The 15,456-nt window shown below is 58.1% G+C and overlaps 1 protein-coding gene across 1 annotated transcript in view; it reads right to left on the minus strand.

Annotated features, from left to right (window-relative positions):
• Positions 1-5,202: 5,202 nt before the first annotated feature.
• ITGA11 (integrin subunit alpha 11) overlaps positions 5,203-15,456 on the minus strand; it is a 110,388-nt gene continuing 100,134 nt past the window's right edge. The window contains exons 23-30 of the mRNA XM_055127389.1: positions 13,787-13,876; positions 12,167-12,248; positions 10,942-11,055; positions 10,702-10,788; positions 8,137-8,247; positions 7,960-8,055; positions 6,260-6,373; positions 5,203-6,041 (exon numbers count right to left, since the gene is read on the minus strand). Of these exons, the coding sequence (XP_054983364.1) occupies positions 5,970-6,041; positions 6,260-6,373; positions 7,960-8,055; positions 8,137-8,247; positions 10,702-10,788; positions 10,942-11,055; positions 12,167-12,248; positions 13,787-13,876 (766 nt within the window). The 3' untranslated portion in view covers positions 5,203-5,969. The remainder of the gene's footprint in view (positions 6,042-6,259; positions 6,374-7,959; positions 8,056-8,136; positions 8,248-10,701; positions 10,789-10,941; positions 11,056-12,166; positions 12,249-13,786; positions 13,877-15,456) is intronic.

Raw genomic sequence — 15,456 nt, forward strand, 5'->3', positions numbered from 1 at the left:
GCTATCGCTCCAGCCCCTGGTTTGCTTTTTTGTGTGTTTGTTTTTGTATTTTGGGCCACACAGAGCCAGGGTTTATTCCTGGCTCTGTGCTGATTCCTGGCTTTGCGCTCAGGGATCACTCTTGGTCGTGCTCGGGGGACATTATAGGGTGTCGGGGATCAAACCTGGGTTGGCCATGTGCAAGGCTGTACTACCGTTTTGGCCCCTGCAAGTGCCCTGCTACTGCCACAATCCTTGCCCCTGTTAAGACTTAAAAGACTATGGGGTGGGGGTCAGAGAGATATAGCAGGTAGGGCACTTGCCTAGCACCCTCTGACCACATGTGGACCCCCCAAGCACTCCCAGGAGCATTCCCTGAATGCAGAGCCAAGAGTAAGCCCTGAGTGCCATAAGAAATGGGCGGGGGGCAGCAGGAAGTAATGCACTTGTTTGGCCATTACCTGGAATCCCTGCACTGTGCATTGTCCGCTGGAGCACCACTGGGGTGACTTGAGCATAGCCAGGGGTAGCCTCAGCATTGCTGGAGAGGCTTCCCATCCCCAAACTATTCTTTTTTTTTTTTTTGGGTCACACCCGGCGATGCTCAGAGGTTACTCCTGGCTCTGCACTCAGGAATTAGCCCTGGCGGTGTTCGGGGGACCATATGGGATGCTGGGAATCGAACCCGGGTCAGTCATGTGCAAGGCAAATGCCCTACCTGCTGTGCTATCACTCCAGCCCCCCAAACTATTCTTAATAAATTATTATTTTTTTCTTTTTGGGTCACACCCGGTGATGCTCAGGGGTTACTCCTGGCTCTGCACTCAGGAATTACTCCTGGTGGTACTTGGGGGACATATGGGATTGAACCTGGGTGGGTCATTTGCAAGGCAAATGCCCTCTGCTCTGTGTTAGCTTTCCAGCCCCTGTTGTCGTCGTCATCATCATCATCATCATCATCATCATCATCATCATCATCATCATCATCTGTTGAAGCAAGAAGAAACCTTTTATTGAAACTTAATTTAGAAAGAAGGCTGGTAGGGCGTTTGCCTTGCATGCAGTTGACCTGGGTTCGATTCCTCCACCCCTCTCAGAGAGCGAGGCAAGCGACCAAGAGTATCCTGCCCGCACGACAGAGCCTGGCAAGCTACCTGTGGTATGTTCGATATGTCAAAAACAGTAACAGCAAGTCTCACAATGGAAATGTTACTGGTGTCTGATCAAACAAATTGATGAGCAACAGGATGACAGTGACAGTGACGGTGAGGGGAGAGAAAGGGAGAAGTTATGTGTGAGAGAACGTAGGCTTCTCCAGAGTACTGACAGGCAGGTAAAGAAACACAAGCAAGCAAGAGATTGTGTTCAAGGGAGAGCACGATCTTTAATAAGATTGAGCCTCAGGAAAAGTTTTGGAGGGAAGGTCTAGGGAGATTGTCCAGGTACTTGCCTTGCACGTGGCTGGCCCCAGTCTGATCCCTGCCACTACCTAGGATTCCCCGAGCACAGCTGGGGGTCACCCTGAGCACTCCAGGGCTGCCCCAGCCCCTCTGTTCAGTTTCTTTTTTTCTTGTGGTTCTTGGATTGAGCCTAGAACCTCATACATGAGCAGTGTTCTACCACCAAACGCCTGCTTCCTTTGATGTTGTAGTTGGTATGCCATACATTTATTTATTTTTGCTTTTTGGGTCACACCTGGTGATGCACGGGGGTTACTCCTGGCTCATGCACTCAGGAATTACTCCTGGCAGTGCTCAGGGAACCATACGGGATGCTGGTAATCGAACCTGGGTCAGCCGTGTGCAAGCCAAACGCCCTACCCGCTGTGCTATCACTCCAGCCCCAATTTATATTTTTATGGAGCCAGAATTGAGATTTTTTTTTTTAAAAAAAAGGATTCTAAGTTTTCTGTTGTATTTGTAAGATTTTCTTCATTCCAGGATCTCCCTCTCCCTCCCTCTCTCTCGAAATTGATTTTCTTTTAACGATTTTTCTTTTATGGCTTCCCACTCCCACTTCTTTTCCTCCTGCTCTTTGATTTAAATCTTTAATCTACCTGGAATTTATCTCAGAATTTAGTTAGTAAAGACTTAGGTAGCCAAGGACTGTCTTTTGCATTGATTTGATCCCAAATTAAATTCCTGTCTGGTACTTGACTCTTCTGGCTCCCTGTTCACTTGACCTGGCAGTGTGATGGATTTGAGGAGTCTTCAGACTCGCTAGCTCTGTGACCTTGGCTCTGTAACTAGTTCCAGTGGATTTGTGACATGGGCTGACGGCGAACTACTGCGATAAGCAAAGGAGAGAACTGAAATGCTAAACCAAGTGCCTGACAAATCACGTGTGCTGATACTGACTCGTAACACAGGGGGCTAAGTAGAATTAAGATTTCTTCTTGTCTCTTTTTTTGGTGGTGGGGGGGGATGATTTTTTTGTATTGTATGTTCATTTTATTTTTTGGTTTTGGGGCCGCACTGTGGTGCTCGGGGGTTACTCTTAGCTCTGCACTCACTACTCCTGGTGGTGCTTGGGGACCACCACATAGGATGCTTGGGACCGGGCCCAGGGCGGCTGCAGGCCAGGCCTGCTCCCCACTCCCTGTGCTATTTCTCTGGCCCCCTCTGTGATTCCTGTTGAAAGAGTTTTGTTCTTGAATGGATGGATGTAGGGACTCTTGTCATTTCTGTAAATCTGAACATTTGCATCTAAAGAAAGATGATGTCTAAGGAAGTGAAGCTTCTCTGCAGAGATTGAAAGTATATCTCAGGCCAGGAGGTGGCTAGAGGCAGAGCTCTTGCCTTGATCTATGAAGCCCAGGGGCCTCCCTGGCACGGGGGCAATGTTTTATATATAGGTGAAGATTTTGCGAGTATTTTCCTGTAATTGTAATTAATTTGGGGGGAGTTATAGTGTGTATAACGAGCTTCCCCCTGTTATCTGTACTTACACATGTTAACTTTTATACGTGGGTAAATTTATTTAAATTGGCTGAGGTTTAGAAGAAATGGTATCATCGCTCTGGTCTGTTGGCTCTGCCTGTCAGTGAATTCTGACGTCATGCTGAGTTCTGTGGTGGGAGTCTGGTGTCTGGCTCTAATGGAAGGGTCCTTGGGCCGCATTCGCCAAAGAGACACAGTCTGACCTTCATGCACACATACCCACGCGTCCCTCGCATGCCAGGAAGTTGTATCGCCCTTGCTGGGATTTCATCTTTCCAGCTCTTGGCTGCCTGGAACTTTGGGGCACCAGCAATAATTTCCACTTCCCCCAGAAACCGTTCACGGCATGCAGCCCGAGGCCTGCCCTCCTGCCCAGGGGAGCCAACAGCAAACCGGCCAGGACACCGGCATAGCTCATCTCCCAACTCCGGGGCTGGGGCCCCTTCTCTACCAGTGAGCCTTCAGCTTCAGCAACCCTGGCAGCCCGCCGGGGGCTGTGTGGCTGACTGGATGCAAGCAGACCTTCCTGCTGCCTCGCAGTCAGATCCTTGGGCAGATGGGTGGAGGGAGCCAGTGGCCCTCTGTGTCCAGGATGGCTGCTGATGCCTTCCCAGCACTGAACGGGTGCAGGCTGGTTTTCTTCCCAGCAGCATTTGCTTCTGATCTCTATGGGAACGGCCGCTCTGTCATGTTGGTTTGAGGCTGCACTCTGCGTGGCCTGCCTCAAATGCCAGAATTGCTTCTGAGGCTGCCCCCTCCCCCCATTTCCCACTCCTCCCCACTCCTCCCAGAGGCCCCGTCCCAGAGAACTGGGTCAGATCTGCAGCAAGAGCCACTTGGAACCCAGACCATGAATCTTCCCGGATGCCAGGCCAGAGCCGCGTGAGCCGGGTAGCACCAGCCGAACACTCGTGCCAGCCTGGTGCCTTCAGTCCTAAGACCTGAATGTCACGTGTAGTTTCACCTGCTGCTTCCTGAGCTCTCAGCACACAGTCACTAGGGGAGCCAGTGAAGAAGAGTGACATCCTGGCCCCTTTCTCAGCCATGAAATCAGAATGCCAGGCAGGGCACTCGCAGGCCACGACTGCTGCCAGTTTGCCTCCCGCAAACCTTTGACATTTCATTCTTGGTACAGGAGGGACTCGGGGTGGTGGGGGAGGGAGGGCCAGAGGTCACAGTCAGGTGAGCTGTGGGTGGTGTCTGGCCTGCAGGTAAAATGTGTTTGTAAGGCAGTTAATTTCTCAGATCTAAGGGGCTGACCAGAGATAGTGTACCGAGTCAAAGGATGCACTATTTTTGTGCAGGTGGGGCAGGGGTTCGCAACCTGTGGCTGAGCTCCATGTTCCCTCAGCCTGAGGTCATCACTCCGGAGAGCCTTTGGCCAGACCCCTCTGGGTGGAGTACAACGGCAAGGGTCGGGGATTGAAGTTTCTAATTGTGCGCGCATGTGTGTATGTGTGTCTTTGGGCCACACCCAGCAGTGCTCAGGGCTGACTCCTGGCTCTGTGCTCAGGGCTCACTCCTGGAGGGCTCAGGGGACTATATGGGGTGCTGGCGATCGAACCTGGGTCAGCCCCGTGTAAGGCAAGTGCTTTTACCCCTCGAGGAAGGAGATTCCCAGAAAGAGTCGCTTTCTCTCCACTCCTGCTCCACCAGGAATCGCCAGATTGCTGATGCGGCCAGAGCCCGAGCTGCCCGGCTCGGGTCAGTCTGTGGAACCAGGGCTGATACCGCTGTGGGGAACACAAGGATCATGCCATGCCAAGGGTGCTCTGGCTCCCTGGCATCGCGGTGGCACCAGGGCGGAGGGGAGATGTTCCAGCAAGCCTGAGTCAGGGTGGAAGAGCCTGGAGAAGGCTGGGGAGAGGGGGCTCGACCATGGGGACCCGCCCAATGATGGAAGGAAGAGGCGGTGGTGGTAGGAAGGAGGGAGCGTGTGTTTGGGGGTTCTGGTCACACCCTGGTGCTTAGGGACTGTCTTAGCTCTGTGCTCTGGACCGGGCCCCCTGCACACCAAGCCCTTTGAGCCGTCCTGGGCGGTACCCTTGGGCACCAGACCTCTGGGGGCTTCCTTCCAGGCCAGACGGTACCTCAAAGGCCCAGTTGAGAAGCAAGACACAGCCAAGCCCCCTCAGCACCAGAGACACTGGGCGGGGCCGCCCCATCCACTCCCTTCCCAGGAAGTGCTCTGCCCCTCCCCCCCCCCCCCCCCCCCCCCCCGGCAGCTGGACGTGGGCTGATTTCATTTATTTTTTTTTTTTTTGGTTTTGGGGTCACAGTGGTGCTCAGGGATCACTCCGGGCAGGCCCCTGTTGGGCACCTTTTCCTCTGCCCTGCAGCCCCGGGGCTGACTTAAACACGACGTTTAAAGTAATTTGTTAGAAACTGGGGACAGCAGAGACGGGTCTTTGTTAACAGGGAGACAGACACCTACCCCCCTTTATTTCTACCTCAGAATAAGTTTAAGGCATAAATTACTCAGCTGGGCACCGGGTGTGCCTCCTGTCCTCGGGTGCCGGCCTCGGTGGGACCGTCTGTCCCGTGGGCCAGCAGGTCTGTCCCCGCGCCCAGCTGCCCGGGCCGGGTGCGGCGCCCTGCACCCGCCTTGACCAGTGCGTTGCGGAGTGGGGCCCCCTCGCCCCGGCAGTGCTGCGGGGTCGTGGCCCGAGGGGGGCGAGGGGCGCTGTGTGCGGGCAGGGGAAGGGCAGGCGTCCCCCGCGCAGGCCGGGCCGGGGCCTCGGGGACTGTCCCCCGCGGGGCTGCCGATCCCGCCCGCGCCCGCGCGCGGCTGTCATCGCGGAGCCCTGGCTGGGGCCCGGGTTCATCCAGGAGGCGCTGGGGGCCGGGGTCCCGCGGTGGGGCGGCGGGCGGGGATGGGCCCGGACCCTGCCCGGCGGCCCAGGGCGCTGTGCGGGGACGAGGGGCCGGCCGGGGTCCCTGTGCCCGCGCGGAGTGCTCGCTCGTGCGTCCGTGCCCGGGCCTTGCGCTGGGCCCCGGCCGGCCTCCCACGCTGTCCTGGGCTCCGTGACTCGCTCGCAGCTCCTGGGAGCCTCATTCCTGCTCTTTGGGGCTGGGGTCCGGCTGGGCGTCCCTCCTGCGCCGGGCGCTTTCGAAGAAGCCGAGCTGCGGGGAGCGAGGCCGCCGGTTGGGGGGCGCAGACGGGCAGCGGGGGCGCAGATGGGCAGTGCGACTCCGCGCCTCGTACCCCCGCAGCCCGCGCGGCCCCCACCCCTCACAGCCCCCGCGGCCCCGCCCCTGCAGCCCCCTGTGCCCCTACCGCGGGGCTCACCAGCTCCGCGGGCCAGGGCAGGGACAGGGGGCAGGGACCTGGGCGCCCTCACCTTCCAGAGCGCCAGGACCAGCAGGGCCAGCAGCAGGAGGCCCCCGAGCGAGCTGCCCACGATGATCCAGATGGGGATGTGCCAGTCCTCGGGCTTGGAGATCTCCAGCGTGACCTGTGGGCCGGGCGCGGGGGTGGGGGGGGCAGCAGTGTGACGTTGGGAGCCGAGACAGACCACTTGCTGCAGGCTGCCCTGACCCCTGCGCGTCCCTCCCCGCCTCCTGCCCCTTTCGCTTTGGGCTTCTCCCAAACTTCGAGTCAGGCTGTGTTGTCTCTGTCCTTTACATTTCTGTGCCCTCACTTGGGACCCCAGGCTCAGAGGGCCCCTTGCCTGGGGGATTCCCAACGCTCAGGGCCTCAAGCTTGCTTCCAGTGCCATCTCGCTGGGGGTGCTCACCTTGAGGGGGCGATGGAGGGGGTGAGCGGCCTCTGGGTTCTGAACACTGCCTGGCGAGCACATTAACCCCGCCACCTTCGGTCCTTGCTGCATCTGCAGCTGTTCCCTCCAAGTGGGTGAGGCTGGGACCATGGGCGGGATGTGTGTGGGGGGGGTGTTTGCTTTAAAAGGTGAGGTGCTCCCTGAGCACAGTCAGGCATATCCAGGGGTGCGGTCCTGGGAGCTTGGGGTATTCTCTACCGAGTGCTCAGGCACCCTGATCCCGCGGACACCAGCTCCACAACGATATTTTAAAATCTTTTTTTTTTTTTTGCTTTTTGGGTCACACCCGGCGATGCACAGGGGTCACTCCTAGCTCTGCACTCAGGAATTACTCCTGGCGATGCTCAGGGGACCATATGGGATGCTGGGGATTGAACCCGGGTTGGCCGCGTGCAAGGCAAACGCCCTACCCGCTGTGCTATCGCTCCAGCCCCTTGTCTTTGTTTTTGAGTCATGCACAGCGATGCTCAGGGCTTACTCCTGGCTCTGTCCTCAGGGATCACTCCAGGTGGGCCTCAGGGTACCACAGGGGGTGCCAAGGATTGAACCTGGTTGGTGGACCCCCCCCCAACTGCAACTTCTGGGCCTTCTCAGGTGCTGCTTCTCACTTGGTCTGTCTCCATCTGTCTGTGATGGGCATTTGTGTGTTTCCTTAAGGCTTGGCGTCTCCCCCCTGTCTGCTGGATGCCCAGCAACTCCTTGGGGTGCCTATGCTGCCCTGCAGCCCTCTCGGAACCCAGGCGGGAGGTTTGGGGCGCCGCCAGTAGGGGGCAGCAGTGTCCCACACCAGACACGCAGGAAGCCAGGGCTTGTCGGGACCCAGCGTGAGGGAACCAACACCCTCGCAGTGAGAGTCTAGTTTCACCCCGTCTGCAGGGCGCCCTGGCACCGAGCATCGCTCCTGCTCAGGGATGCAGACTTCGGTTCTCACGGGCCCGGAGGTGAGCGAGGTCCTCCACGCCCAGCCTCCCCAGCTAGAAACCACTGCACAGTGGGTAGGGCGGCAAATGCGGCCGACCGGGGTTCGATCCTGTTCCCTGAGTCCCCCAGGAGCGAGCCCTGAGCACCCCTGGGTGTGGCCCCCAAGGACAAACCGACAAATCAGAAAATCATTGCTCCAGAGCAGAGACCTTGCAGGTCGTGGGACTGAGGGTGGGTCACAGGGGTTGTTTGAGACCCTGCTGGCCAGGCTGGTCTGGGCTAGGGTTCCAGCCTCCCGGGGGGGCTCAGAGGAAGGGGTGGGCTGCGGGGGAGGGGCTCACCTGGCGGCTGGGCTCGTGCTCCCGGAAGATGTACGGGCTTGGGAAGTGTCTCTGCAGGGCCGCATGGATCGTGATCTTCATGGACCTGAACTTGAGCTGCGGAAGCAGGGGCTGGTCAAAAGCAGGCGGCTCCCCCGGCCCCCTCCCTCCCTGGCCCCCTGCCTGGGGGCTACTTACTGCTTTTAGGGAGCTCAGCCACAGACCCCCCAGCAGGTGGAAGTTCACCTCCTGGCCAGGGGCCAGCTGCACGTTGCAGTTGATGGACACGATGTCGGCGTTACTGTGATTCTGCCGGAGAAGCGGGCGGGGGGAGAGCTGGGCTCTGGGGTGCGGCGGGGCTGAGCCAGGGTGGGCACAGGGCCTGGCCAGCCCAGCTTCTGCTCCCAGGGAAGGAGGGACAGGTGAGGCAGGGAGGGGAGCCCATACCAGCTGGAGTGCTGGGGGATGGCGGCCTGGTAAGGAAGGTCTGTGTGACGCTACATTTGAATTTGTGCATAACCGGGGGGTTCCCCGGAATGGAAGTTGGGTTCAGCAGTTGGAAGCCCACCATACAAGGGGATTAAAGGGCAAAATTAAACGATGGCTTTAACAGACGCAGAAAAGCATTTTAGAGTGCTCGAGTGATAGCACAGTGGGTAGGGCGTTTGCCTTGCACGTGGCCGACCCGGGTTTGATTCCCAGCATCCCATATGGTCCCCTGGGTACCACCAGGAGTAATTTCTAAGTGCAGAGCCAGGAGTAACCCCTGTGCATTGCTGGGTGTGACCCAAAAAGCAGAAAAGCATTTTAGGAATTCAGCTTAGGGGGGATGCGGCTTGGGGCCACACCAGCAGTGCTCAAGTCTTACTCCTGGCTGTGCTCAGGGATTGCTCTTAGCGGGGCTCAGGGGACCATACAGGGTGCTGGGTTGGCCACATACAAGGCAAGTGCTATTACTCCTGTGCGATCTCTCTGGTGCTCAACTTCTGTTTTTCTAACGCTTTTTTTTTTTTTTGCTTTTTTGGGTCACACCCGGCAATGCACAGGGGTTACTCCTGGCTCTGCACTCAGGAATTACTCCTGGCGGTGCTGGGGGACCATATGGGATGCTGGGAATCGAACCCGAGTCGGCCGTGTGCAAGGCAAATGCCCTACCCGCTGTGCTATTGCTCCAGCCCCATCAACTTCTGTTTTTGATGAAAACTATGAAGTGAACAGGAATGAAGGGCACCAATTAAAAACCCTGTAGCAAATATCCCATCAAAAATTTAAAAATTCTTTTAAAACGAGGCTTGATTGAGGCCCATCCATCCTATTTATTTATCATTGTCTTGGAGGTATTGGCCTGGGAACATAGCTCAGATATCATGCCTGGCATGACAAAAGGTAAATAAAAATTAACATTTTTTAAACAATAACTTTTTTATAAATTTATTATTTTTATTTTTTTTTTTTTTGCTTTTTGGATCACACCCAGCAATGCACAGGGGTCATTCCTGGCTCATGCACTCAGGAATTACCCCTGGCGGTGCTCAGGGGACCATATGGGATGCTGGGATTCGAACCCGGGTTGGCTGCATGCAAGGCAAATGCCCTACCCGCTGTGCTATCACTCCAGCCCTATAAATTTAATTTTTAATAAAATAAAAATTAATTTTGTAACTATTTTTTTACTTAAAAAAAGGTGGAATGGTAAAGCTTTCCATCATGATTAACAAATGCAAAGACTGCCTGAACGAGAGGGTCTCGTGCTGGGTGATGGGGGCCAGAAGGGCAGACCCGGGCTGGTCTCTCATGTCTGGGGCTTATGCACGGGAGCCACAGGGCTGGAGGCGACCCAGAGTGAGACCTGCCCACACAACTGAGTTGCGGGTGAGGGAGGCTGGAAAGGGAGGGGTTGGGGTCCTGTGGGAGGGAGGTGGGTACCTGGGGCTGGGGGGGCATGTTGGAATTCTGTGCCTGAGAAACCATCACTCACAGTATTGTAAGTACAGTAACAGAACCTCACTGTCACTGTCACTGTCATCCCGTTGCTCATCGATTTGTTCGAGCGGGCACCAGTAACGTCTCTCATTGAGAGACTTATTGTTCCTGTTTTTGGTATATCCAATACGCACGGGGAGCTTGCCAGGCTCTGCCATGAGGGCTCCATACTCTCAGTAGCTTGCCGGGCTCTCCGAGAGGGGCGGAGGAATCGAACACGGATCGGCCTCGTGAAAGGCGAAAGCCCAACCGCTGTGCTATGGCTCCAGCCCAACAGAACAGAACCTCAGTGAATAAAAATAAAACGCCACCCACACAGGAAGAGAAGGATGTCTGGAGGGAAGAGGTGCCCCTGTACTCTCCGTCTCAGCCCAGCCCAGGTGCTCAGCCCAGTGCCCCGGCCCCAGGATGGCTGTGTGGGGGACACTTGCTGGGTGGGAACAAAACCACAGCCCAGGGCGGGGCAGCGAGAGCAGTGAGGTGGGATGTGGGAACAGAGCGAGGCCACCAGAGCAGCTGTGGGTGGGGGTGAGCGGCGGGACCCCACCTGCAAGAGCGGCCCCACCTGGGGCCTGGCTGGCTTCCTTCCTGGCCTCTGGCGCTCTCACCCTGCCCGCCAGCCCGGTCCTTGCTCGTGGCCCCCCACTCCGTCTCCTGCCCCTGGTGCGCCTCTCTGGGCAGAGAACCTCCTTGCTTGGGGCCCGGCCGCCGTCCAGGCAGACCCATTTCCAGGGCTGTCTTGGCTGAGGAGGGGGCGAGGGTGCCCTGGGGCACACTCACCAGCAGGAGCGCCCGGCTCAAGTCTTCCTCTGTCGGGGCCTGGCGGTACTCGGTGCCGTTCCCCCAGATGTGACAGGTCGTGTTTTCCTGCGCGAGGGACACGCCAGCTCCTCAGCACGCGTGCGCCCCAGGTGTGATGTCCCAGAGGCACCCCCCCTTCCCACGGGGGCTGGGGCTGGGGGGGGCATGGGATGGGTCCCACCCCAGGCTCCGTCTCTGCTCGCCCCGGGAGTGGCCCACCTGGTCGGCGAGGAAATCTCTGAGCACCAGTAGGCGGTTGCCGGCCCGGGTGGCAACAGGCACCATGATCTTCAGCACCACGCCATGAATGGGGAACAAGCCCAAATTCTGGATCTGTCGGTGGGAGATGGGGTGTCAGGGTGCCCGCGGCAGGGTGAGGAGTCCCAGGCCCTCTGGTCTCCCGTTGGCAGCAGGAACGGGGAGCAGGCCCCGGCCTTCTCACTGGGAAGGGTAAATGTTCAGCCCCGTCAGGGCCGAGGCTGCAGCTGGAGAGAGAGGGCTGGAAGGAGTGGCGGGCTCGGGGGGTGACAGCTGCAGGGAGATGGGACGCGAGGGGAGGGCCACTCCTCTTCTCTGCTGGCCCCTCAGAGGCGGGGGTGAAGGGATGAGAGTGGTGAGCCCTGGGATCGGGAAAGTGGGGCTTCACTGCCCCGCCAGACCGTCAGGGCTGCAGCACCTCGGCTCCCGGGGCGGAGCCACAGTCCAGTGGGGAGGGCGTTTACTTGCCTCGCGCTCAAACCCGGGTTTGACCCTGGCATCCCATCAGGTCTCCTGAGCCTGCTAGGAGCCAGCCCTGAGCACAGAGCCGGCAGTCAGCCCTGAGCATGGCTGGGTGTGGCCCCCAAACAAAACAAAACACAAACAACCGCACAAGGACTTGCCCAGGTAACCGCGCTCAGACCCTCTCTCTGCCCTGCTGCCCCGCCTTGGCGTGTCCCAAGTGCGGGTTCCGCTCTCCTGCAGGGACGCCTCTGTGACCTGAGCCTCCTGCCTCTGCACCCTGAAACCTGGCAGCCCGGGTGTTCCACAGCGGGACGCAGCCTGGTTCAGCCTGGGTTGGGTCCTCTCTTCCTGTCCTTCAGACAGCTGGGGACCGAGGGCGCAGGACGGGAGGCCTGTCCCACAGCTTTGGGCGCTTCCACCCCGGGCTCTCTCAGGGGCTAGACTGTGCTCCCGGCTTCCTTCTGACTGGGTCTGGGCAGGCCGCACCCCACGGCGGTGCTTCAGGTGCTGCCAGAATGGCCCTTGGCATGTCATGGGCTGGTCGGGGACTCAGCCCGGCGCCTTCCTGGGGTCTCTGCGACCACTCCAGCATCCCTAACCTGCCCTGCCCCCTGTCACTCTCCAGCTCCCAGAGGGGGGGACGTGTCCCTCCCCCGGGATGGGGGGCCGGAGCTGAACCCCAGCTCTGAGCCCACATTCCACCTCCGTGCCCCTGGCCTACCTTGAAGACGCAGCTGAAGGGAGGCCCCGGGCCGTCCAGGGAAGTGTTAGGCTTCACCTCATAGTGGCTCAGGGAGCTGCTCCTGCAGGCGTGTGGCTCCGTCAGGGTGAGGGGTGTGGTGCCTCTCCCCCCACTCCTGCACAGGCTTGCCCCATGAGTGTGCATGTGTGCATGTGTGAGATGTGTGTTTGTACATGTGCAAGTGTATAAGTGTAATAGATATTTACGTAGATGTGCAAGTGTCATATGTATTGTATATATGTGCACACATGTGCACTGCATGTTCACATGTGCATGTGACTATATTTAGTGAATTTGTGTGCATTGTGTGCATGCATATACATTCAGGTATGTAGGCATGTGCACATGAATGTGTGAGCATGTATATGCACCCATTTACACTTACATCTATATGCATGTACATGAATTGCACATGCATACACGAGTCATGAACCCACACAAACATACACACACACATGCACACATGTATATGCACATGTATGTATGTGCACATGTGCACTTGCATGTATGTATGCAGGTGTAATATGTATATGCATGTGCATGTAGACACATGCATATATGCTTGAGTACATATATTATGACACACATGTGTGTCTGTGTGCATGTGTGTTTTATGCATGTGTTATGCATGTGCACGAAGACACATGCATCCGTGCATGTGTACATACATGTACTATACACGCATGTATATGCATCTATGTGCATATGTGCATGCAGATATCCCCCTTTTTGGGGAATGGACACTCTTGATTGTGTTCCCCTTACCCAGCACATGTGGGACTCACAAGGCAGCACTCTGACGGTTTGGGGAGCCTTTCTGGACCCACCAGCAGTCTTCCCACCCCCTCCGGAGAGTCTCTGCACCCCAGAGTCTCTCACCCCAGGTCCCCCACACCACAGTTCTCCCCACCCCCCAGAGTTTCCCCACAGCCCAGAGTCTCTGCACCCGAGTCTCCCACACCCCAGAGTCTCCTCACAGCTGAGTCTCTCCCACACCCGAGTCTCCCCCACCAGAGTCTCCCACACCCCGGAGTCTCCTCACAGATGAGTCTCTCCCACACCAGAGTCTCCCCCACCAGAGTATCCCACACCCCGGAGTCTCCTCACAGCTGAGTCTCTCCCACACCAGAGTCTCCCACACCCCGGAGTCTCCTCACAGCTGAGTCTCTCCCACACCCCGAGTCTCCCATACCCCGAGTCCCCCCCAGCTGAGTCTCCCCCACCCGAGTCTCCCCCACCAGAGTCTCCCACACCCTGAGTCTCCCACACCCCAAGTCTCCCACACCCCTCGAGTCTCCCCGAAACTTGGAGTCTCCCAACCCCCGAGTCTCCCCGCGCCCCAGGTTCTCCCCACACCCCAGTATCTCCCCTGCCCAGGCTCTCTGCGCCCCGAGTCTCTGAACCATCCTGTGAGACCCCATGCAGGGGTGAGGACTGACAGTGCCTCTTGGGTCGGTCCCTGAGAACAATCCCGTGCCACCCCTCCAACGTGGACAAGGGGCTCCCTGGTCTGGGTCCCCAGGGACACCCCTGCTCCCGCTCCCAGACCCCCATCTCTGGGGTCCCGGCCCTGGCCCTGAGCCCTGCAGGTGGGCGCACCTGGTGAAGAGCACGTCGGCCTCGTACTTGAGCGGGCAGCGCAGCAGGGCCGTGTTGTCCGCCTTGGTGCCCTCCTCCTCGTCACTGTCACTGGAGGGACACAGCACAGTCAGCGGGTGTGGCAGGCCCAGGAGGGGCTGCGGGGGGCAGAGTCTGAGGAGGCCAGGAGCTGGCAGGGCAGCCGAGGCCTCCCTGAGGAGGCAGGGCCCCGCCTGGGTGACTTCCGCCTCGCAGCGGGGGCGGGAAAGGTCTGCAGGGTGGCCCCGGGTGTCTGGTGTCTCTGCTGAGTCTCCTTGTCAGGGTCATAGGGCATGTCTGCCTGCAGTCCAAGGAGCCAGGTCTGAGGGAGGGGGCTGTGAGGACCCCCTGGAACTACTTTAGAACCTTCCCTGTGCCTACAGGGCTCCAGGCACGTAGCTGCCTGGAAAAGGCTAGAAAGTCCGATTCTGAGACATGAAGCGTGTGCTCAGGGATTGCTCTGCGAGCCGCCAGTTGCTAGGATGAGTACTTCAGAGAAATGGACCAGTCGGGGTTAGGGAGATCCTAGGAGGGTCAGGCACAGCCTGCACACGATCGAATCCACAGAGAATCCCCGGAACCCTGAGCACGGAACCGGGAGTCAGCTGTGAACACTGCTCGGCATGACCCTCCCCAAACCTAAGAAACAAAGGAGTAAATAAGCAAACAGACCATTTCTGCTCCGGGAAGTTTCCAGACCTTACCCAGGAGAGGCACTTAGTTAGCGGAGAGTTCTGACGAACACAGACCCCCCACCCTAGGGTGCCCGCACCTCGGGCACAGACACCCCTACCCCAGCCCACATACCGTGCAGTGACACCTTTGCTGTCACAGTCCCCTCTCTCCCCATGAGGCTGGGCCTGTGCTCGCTGAGCGCCAAGACCGTGCAGACCGGTGGGGCCTGGCCTTGGTCCCGGGGCCCGCATTGGTGTGCACACATGTGGGGGGCGTGTTCAGACTCGCTTTGCTGGCAACGCGGCTTTCTTTCTTTTTAGGGTGGGGGGTACATCCAGGGGTGCTCAGGGTTGCAGCCTGGCTCTGTGTTCAGGGAACCCTCCTGGTGGGGTTCGGGGATCGAACCTGGGTTGGCAGTGTGCAAAGCCATTGCTTGACCCTACCCTGCCTCTCTGACTCCTGCTGTTTTGTTTTGGTTTGGGGGGGCCAAGGTTTTGTACTTGGAAGTTCTTTTTTTTTTTTTTTGCTTTTTGGGTCACACCCGGCGATGCACAGGGGTTACTCCTGGCTCATGCACTCAGGAATTACCCCTGGCGGTGCTCAGGGGACCATATGGGATGCTGGGAATCGAACCCGGGTCGGCCGCGTGCAAGGCAAACGCCCTACCCGCTGTGCTATCATTCCAGCCCTGTACTTGGAAGTTCTTGGGTGTCACTCCCTTGGGTGGTGTTCAGGGTGTGGTGCGGGGGGTTTGACTGAGGCCTCCCACATGCCAAGGATGCTGTTCTGCTCCTTTAGAGCCAACACCTCAGCACCCAAGGGAAGGTCTTTTTTGTTTTTCCTGGGGAGGGGGCCATACCTGGTGGCGATCAAGGTTCACTCCTGGCTCTGTGCTCAGGAACTAGTCCTGGTGATGCTTGGGGGACACTCTGGGGTGTTGGGGTCAAACCTGGGTTGGCCATGTGCAAGGCAAGTGC

This window comes from Sorex araneus, chromosome 2, assembly GCF_027595985.1.
Source record: "Sorex araneus isolate mSorAra2 chromosome 2, mSorAra2.pri, whole genome shotgun sequence".
NCBI lineage: Eukaryota > Metazoa > Chordata > Mammalia > Eulipotyphla > Soricidae > Sorex > Sorex araneus.